The 8,015-nt window shown below is 58.4% G+C and overlaps 1 protein-coding gene across 1 annotated transcript in view; it reads right to left on the bottom strand.

Moving 5' to 3' along the window:
• Window positions 1–390: 390 nt before the first annotated feature.
• The window catches only part of LOC110570944 (programmed cell death protein 1-like), a 7,956-nt gene continuing 331 nt past the window's right edge, over window positions 391–8,015 (bottom strand). The window contains exon 2 of the mRNA XM_021679029.2: window positions 391–929. Within this exon, the coding sequence (XP_021534704.1) occupies window positions 391–929 (539 nt within the window). The remainder of the gene's footprint in view (window positions 930–8,015) is intronic.

An 8,015-nucleotide genomic window follows, 5' to 3' on the forward strand; every position in this document is an offset into this window, starting at 1 on the left:
CACAGGGAGGGGACACAGGTAAGGGACGCAGGGATGGGACACAGGGATGGGGACACAGAGATGGGACTCAGGGAGGGGAGGCAGGGAGGGGACACAGGGAGGGGGACACAGGGAGGCGACGCAGGGAGGGGGACACAGGGAAGGGACGCAGGGATAGGACACAGGGATGGGGACACAGGGATGGGACACAGGGAGGGGACGCAGGGAGGGGACACAGGGAGGGGACTCAGGGAGGGGACTCAGGGAGGGGACACAGGGCCCTCCCCTCCCCCTCCCTGTCCCGAGGGGCCTGGCTTCTAGTCCTGCACTAACCAGTCTTGACCCCCCTGCACTTCCGCTGTGCTTCCCAGCTTAGCCTTATCCTGAGAAGTGCCCCACCTGCTGCCCCCCTCAGGCTCTGCCTTCCCCTAAGGAGCAGCGGTTCTGGGCGTGCTTCCCATCCCGAAAGCTGGGGCCATTGGTCACTGCGGGCCTGGGTGTGGACAGAGCTGGACGTGAGCCGGGGGAGTCCCTGCCCACTGTGTCCGCACTACCCCCTGCCCCCCGGTCTTGGGGCTTGAGGGCCACACCTTTCACAGTGAGCTCTGCGCGGGGACTCTCGTTGATCTGTGTGTTGGGGGGCAGGTAGATGGCCCCGCAGAAGTAGGTTCCGCTGTCGTTGACCCGGGTAGCCACGATGCTCATGTGAAAGTCCCGCCCGTTGGGTAGCCGCGTGACATGGAAGCGCTTGTCTGGGCCCGGCTGGATGCGGTCTTCCTGGAAGGCGGCCAGTTTGTCCGTCTGGTTGCGGGGGCTCATGAGGTACCAGTTGAGCACAAAGCTCTCGGGGACGTTGGAGAGGCTGCAGGTGAAGGTGGCGTTGTCCCCCTCGTGCACTGTGAGCTGCGCTGGGGAGAAGGTGAGGGGGCTCCAGGGCCTGTCGGGGGAGTCTGGGGGGGAGAACCAGCAGCCGGTGAAGGAGGGGCGTGGGCATGGCGGCCGTCCAGACCCTCCTCCCCTCCCACTCTCCCAGCCACATGCCTCAGAGCCTTGCAGCCTCTCCTTACACACCCCCAGGGATGAGGCGCTCACTTCTCACCAGGCAAATCCACGGTGGGGTTTGACTGTGCTGAGACCTGAGGCCTGGGCTGTGTTCTGGCTCTGACCCCCAGGTCCCTTTTTCTCCCCCTAACAGTGGTGGTTAGGGCCTTCCCCCCTCCCTTGTTGACTCCAGGTTGCTAGTCCCCGCAGGCCTAACCGTCATGTCCCTAGCTCCACCATCCTGGGTCCCCGGCTCATCGGGGGCTGGCCTGGTCCTGTGTGCACCGTGAGGGTGGAGGGGGTGGGCATCTGGGATGCTGGGGCGGGCCGGTGTGGGCCTCCCATGGGAAGCTCAGCGTCCGGCAGGCTCAGCGTCCAGCCCTTGGCCCATCACAGGACAAGCTCAGAGCTGGGACTGGGTCAGTGTGGGGCCCTCTGTCTTCTGCCACGGCTCTGGGACTGAAGCTCAGAGGGCAGCTGGGCCATTGCCCCTGACGGTCCCAGGCTCTGGCCCACACGCCACAAAACAAGGCTTTACAAGAACACCCAACTGCCAGGCCCTGGCCCAGGGACACCACCACATCCTCGGAGGGGCTCCCGGCTCCTTCCACCAAGGGCCTACCTCACTAACACATGCACCCACGCCTGCCCTCACCTGTGTGCATGCCCTCACCTGCTCACACTCGGCAGCGGAGGAAGCCCCTCCCACCTGGGCCCAGGGGACACACCAGCAGCACCCCACATGGCCAAGGTGACACAGGAACAGGCCAGGGGCTCCCAGGGCCCTGGGCTGGGAGCCATGGTCAAACCCACATGTGCCGAGCCTTCCAGTGTCTGTCGTCGGCTCACCGGGGAGGCTGGGCCGTGAGCCGTGATCGACACATGGGGAAACTAAGGCTCAGAGGGAGGACGCAGCAGGCCTCAAGCTGCTCTGTCCGAGCCCAGCTCCGGGTCTGCAGCCGGCTGTCCTGGCCCCTGCCCGGGGGCCTTGCCTGGGACCCATGGGCTCCTCCTGGCCACGCTGCTCTGGGCCTTGGCTTTCTCACCCGGGACGTAACACTGAAACCCAAGATGCTGCCCAGTGAGGTCATTTCCTGGCCCACCCAACACGTCCCATCCCCCTCAGCTCCCCCAACACTGTGATGGCCAGAGGCCCACTGCCCTGTGGAGCCAGGCGTCTGCTCACGGACCCCGCCCTGGCCTTCCCAGGGGTGACCCCCACACCAGGGGGCCACACTAAGCCCCTTTCTTATTTGTACCTGCGTGTCCAACCCACGCAGAACCGGCCCAGCACAGCGAGACTTCCCTGCCGGTCCTAACGCACGTCTTCTTTATTCGTTTATTTGAGAAGCACACACGTTACAAAGAGAGCGTCATGTAACAGTGCAAGCAGATGGGGCAGAAGCTGGCCGTGGCATCACAGCCTCGGCCCTGAACTGCTGACCTGCTGGCCCACCTTGCTCTGTGCGCCTCCCGCCCAGCACCACGCCCCCTGGCTCCCACCCAAGGTGTGCGTGCACTTGCCTCCTCGCAAGTGCCCTCCAGGAATCCCCACTCTGCGTGCCCCGCCCTCAGACCCACACCCCCACCGAGGCCTCCAGACAGACCCTTGCACTCCCGGGATCAGGGCCCCCGAGAAGTGGCCCTTGGGGGGCCCCGTGGGGCATGGCGGCCCCCCCCCCCCTGCAGGGGCCCCCCCCCCCCACTAGCAGGCCTCCCCAGGGCTCCCGAGTAGACTTTGGTTCAGGCCCTCATCTGCCCCACCCCTCACCTGAATTTGTGACCATTTGGGTCACTGCCGGTTGATTGGCTCTTTGTGGTGCCTCTCAGGGAACCTGAACTTGGCAGGGAAGGCACACTGGGAGGCCTGGACCCCCGTCCACCCAGCCCAGCCTCTGCCTAGGTCTCTCCATGGCAGCCTCCCAGTCCTGCTCTGGCCCCATGGACTGAGGTCCCTTCTGGTGGCCTTCGAGGCCCCGCTCCCTCTGGGCGCCACAGCTTCCTTGCTTCTCCTTGGACCCCTCCCCAGGGCACCCCTGTCTCTGTGCCTGTTGCACCCCCCCGGGGCTTCACGGCATGCTGGGGGGCAGGGGCTGGATGCAGCGGCTGCTATGGGTCTGGCCCGAGACAGGTCAGGGTAATGTTCCCTGTGGGGAGTGCGGGAAGGGGCAGCCTTTCATCCTGCAGCTGCCCCGGAGCCCGCTCTGACCAGGGAGCACCCGCTCTGACCAGGGAGCACCCGCCACTCTGACCAGGGAGCACTCACTCTGACCAGGGAGCATCTTAACCAGGGAGCACCCGCTCTGACCAGGGAGCACCCGCTCTGACCAGGGAGCACCCGCCGCTCTGACCAGGGAGCACTCACTCTGACCAGGGAGCATCTTGACCAGGGAGCATCCACTCTGACCAGGGAGCACCCTGACCAGGGAGCACCCACTCTGACCAGGGAGCATCCACCTCCCCGAAGTCACAAGGTGCGCGGCCATCGCGGGCTCTGGTGGTCTGGCTGGGCTGCAGGGCCACGGGGGGATCCCAGCTGGGTGCTCAGCAGCCTGTCCAGATGGAGAAAGATGGGCTCCCTGGAACGGGAGCTCAGGGACACCCAGGGAAGAGGACCAGCGGGAGCACCGGGCCGAGACCTCACTGGGGTGAGAGCGGGGCTAGGTGGGCCCTGGGCTCTCTGCTTCCTGGGAGCAGGTGGGACAGCCAGACGGGACTGGGACCCTGCGTACACACACCTTTAAGTCAACCCAAACTCTTTCCCAGAGAAGTGCTGGTTGCAGAGCCCGCTTCTGAGTGCAGAGGGTGGAATTCACTTTATCCCTATAGTAGGAACATCTGTGAATCTTGTGTTGTTTGGATTTAAACATTGAAATGTTGTCTGTTTACTTTATATTTGATACTAAAGTGTCAGCGAGGGGCCCCCAGGGTCGTTACTGTTTGGGGAGTGGGTTGAGGAGGGAGCAGTGTGTGCTGGCCGGGTCTGGAGGGGAGATCTCAGGTGGGGCCCAGCGTGGTGGGACAGGCTGCACGGCATGAGCCCAGCACCCACAGTGACCGCTGTGGTCCCAGAGGCCACATCCACCAGCTGGCACCTGATTACACAGACCGGTTGGTGTGCTGGAAGTGTTACCCGGTGGACGGTCGGGGTTCCAACAAGCCCCACGAGTCTCTCACTCATCAGGAGGGAGCAAGATGCCTCCGCCTCTTTGCTGTGGGGCCCCTGAAGGTGCCACAAGAAGGACTGACACGTCTGTGATCTCCCACACATGTCAGATGCACCCACCCGGCACGCGCCTGCCCACCTGTCTAGGACCCCTCAAGGACGCCAGGGCCATGCACAACAGTGAAAACAAACAAGTGGGACTACACCAAACTCAAAAGCTGCACACAGCAAAGAAAACCATCAACACAACGGAAAGGCAACCTACAGGATGGGAGGAAATATTGGTAAATCATTTATCTGATAAAGGGTTAATATCCCAAACATGTAAAGAGCTCATATAACTCAAGAACAAAAAACCCCAAATCATCTGATTAAAGAAGGCACAGAGGACCTGAACAGACATTTCTCCAAAGAAGGCATCCAGATGGCCAACAGACACGTGGAAAGATGCTCAACATCAGTGATCGTCAGGGAAATGCAAATGGAAACCACAACGAGATACCACCTCACACCTGTCAGGATGGCTAGAATCAAAGACAAGAAACAACAAGATTGGTGAGGACGTGCAGAAAAAGGCACCCTCATGCACTAGTGGTGGGAATGCAAGCTGGTGCAGCCACCATGGAAAGGGTCCTCAAAAAGTTAAAAATAGAGCTACCCTAAGACCCATCAGTTGCACTACTGGGTATTTGCCCAAAGAGAACAAAAACACAAATTCGAAAAAAGCTATGTGCACTCCTGTGTTTACTGTGGCATTATCTACAAGAGCCAAGATACGGAAGCAGCCCAAGTGTCCGTCCAGAGATGAATGGCTAAGGAAGGTGTGGTGTCTACACACAATGGGATATCTCTCAGCCCTAAAAAGAATGAAATCTTACCACATTTGTGACAACACAGTGGACGAGGAAAGTGTTATGCTAAGTGAAGTAAGTCTGTCAGAGAAAGACAAATACTGTGTGATCTCATTCACATGTGGAATCTAAAAACAAAAACCAAATTAAATAAGAACCGAGCTCATGGATATAGGGAGCAGATTAGTGGTCGCCTGAGGTGGGGAGTGGGGTGTCTGCGGAATGAATGAAAGGGTCAAGAGGCACGAACTTGCAGTTATAAAATGAGTGATGTGATGTACGGCAGGGCTACTGTGGCTAATGATCCTCTATCGCATATTTGAAAGTAGCTAGAAGAGTGGATATTGAAAGTTCTCATTACAAGAAGAAAATTTTGTGACTATGTGTGGTGACATGTGTTAACTGTTTGTTTTTCAATATATACAAATAGCGAATCATTTCATTGTATACCTAAAACTAATATAATGCTGTCAATTATACCTCAATAAAAATACTCCCGATTCTAAGTTTTCCATATCTAAAATAAAATTAAGATTTGATTTTAAAAAGGGGGAAAAAAACCCAACCAGAATGCCAGGGGTGGTGACAGAGAGAGCTGGGGTCTGGCCAGAGTCAGAAGAAGCCAAGGACAGTGACATCCAACGAGGCAGGCGGCCCTTGACTGGGCTCCCATCAGGGAAAGATAATCCAGCCAGAGGGCTGGACTGGGATGCGGGAGCATCTGAACGAAGGGACTGGGTCAAAGCTACCATCCTGGGAGGAGAGCCTCTGGAGTATTAGCAGAGAGATCTGACCTCTGTGAGCGAGGTGAGCTGAAGCGTGCCCCCCAGTGCATGTGCTGGAACCCTAAGCCTCAGCACTGCAGAATGTGACCTTATTTGGAAATAGGGTAGGGGCGCCTGGCTGACTCCCTTGGTAGAGCTTGTGACTCTTGATTTCAGTGTCTTGAGTTCAAGGCCCACACTGGGTGAGGAGACCACTTAAAAAAAAAAAAAAAAAGGAAATAGGGTCATTGCAGACCTAATTACTTAAGATAAGCTGGAGCCCATGGGTCTCTAATGCAACATGGCTGGTGTCCTTAGGGGAAGGGGGAAATTTGTTCACCAACGTATGAGGAGAGCGCCGTGTGACGCTGGAGCAGAGATGGGGTGATGCATCCACAAGCTGAGAAGCCCCAAGGGTTGCCAGCAAACGCCAAACGCTGGGAGAGCCTGGAAGGGACCCTCCCTCACGGCCTCAGCGGGAACCAGCCCTGCGCACACCTGGTCTCGGACTTCCCGCCTCCAGAAATGCCAGACCACAACCTTCAGGTGCTGTGCCTCCCGGGGGCTGGTATTTGTTCCGGCAGCCCCAGCAAATCAATACAGAAGCAAACGTGCCAATATTGTCAACTGACGACCCCGGGTAAATGGTGTTCACGGCTGTGTTCTTGTGACTTTTCTGTATGTTTCAGACATTTTTCAAAATTTAAGTTGGAAAAATAACTAAAACAAATCTGGCTTCAAAAGACATATCCTGGGCTGTGTGGACGGTGTTTAGAATTGATCGGATTGAGTTCTCAGTGCAAGGCAGGTAGGGTCCCCGGCCGCAGGTGAGAGCACCCATGCTCAGTGGGAGGAGATGACCTGCCGGAGATCTCGTCAACCGTGCCTTTGTTTGAACTCAAGCCTGTCCTCTTCCACTCTTCCTAACTCTCGCCCACTAGGATCGGGGTCGGCCAACTACTGGGTTTGAGATAGTCCATAAACTGCAAGAGAAACCTGTACGTAAGGAGGTATGGGGGGGAGACATCCACGGGAATGACTAAAATCGTAAGTATAGCGAATAAATTAGGAAGTGAGAGAGATGGCGCGAACCAAATGTCCCCACAGCCAGGAGCGCCCAAGTCTGCTGCTTCGAAGAGCAGGAGGACGACCCAACATACGATATCGTCAACGTGCAGTGCTCAGGGCTGAGATGGGGAAACTGAGGCATGCTGCTCCACAAGCAGGTGCCTCTGACTCTGGGGAGTGGCTGCAGAATCTTGTTCTTACCTTCCCCTGCTTTGAGAAGGGGTCCTAGTGAGTCGCGGGCCACCAGGGGTGAGTCAGGGCCCCCCTTTATTCCTCGGTTCCCCCTCCTGGGGTGATACCCACACCTCTGCCTCTGTGTCTGGGCTCCTCCGCAAGGAACCCCCAGGCCACCTTTTGGCCACATGCCCTTGGACCACCGACCTCTGCTCTGAGTTTCCTCCATTGATCCTGAGAGCCGCCTACAGGCCTTCCTGGAGGACCAGGCCAGGCTGGTGCGCCTGCCATTGCCCAGCAGGCCCGGGAGGGACACCAAGACTCCAGGATGGGCAGCCCCAGTGGGGACCTTGTCGTGGTCCTTCTGGGGGCCGTCACACCTCCCAGCCCAGCAAGGTCCAGAGGAAAGACCCTGGGCCCATCCCAGGGACCCACCTTCTGTGCAGTAGCCGAGGACAAGGGCAGCTGGGCCCCCCTCCCCGACCATTGGGGCTTCGACCAGGGGCCTGCAGGGCCTGCCCAGTGGTAGACAACTTGTGCAAGGGGGCTAGGGGCTAGGGCCCCCTTGCCGGAACCCACCATGGATGCTCGCAGCCATACCCAGGCACTCTACACCCAAGAGTCTCTCTCGACCAGAGACCCCAGGCCCACAGCAGGTCGGTTGGAGAGGTGAACAGTCTCCACTTGAATGGTTACACTTCTGATATAATTAGAGAAATGTCTCTTGGCCATCCAGCTTGGGACCTCACAGAGACAGTCAGTCCCCTGGAGGGCTGGTCCCATCCCCAGGAAAATATGAGGCATCTGGGCTGAGGTTTGGGGCTCTGGTCAGCCCAGCCCTATCCTCCTACAGAGGGGCAAGTCTGTCCCACGGGACCCTGAGGAACAGCTGGGACATTCCTGCCTGCTCAGAGGTAAGGCCTGGACTCACCACCAAGTAAGGTGGGCAGGCAAGAAGCTGGAGCCCAGAGA

The sequence above is a fragment of the Neomonachus schauinslandi genome, unplaced genomic scaffold (assembly GCF_002201575.2).
Source record: "Neomonachus schauinslandi unplaced genomic scaffold, ASM220157v2 HiC_scaffold_1545, whole genome shotgun sequence".
Classification (NCBI taxonomy): Eukaryota; Metazoa; Chordata; class Mammalia; order Carnivora; family Phocidae; genus Neomonachus; species Neomonachus schauinslandi.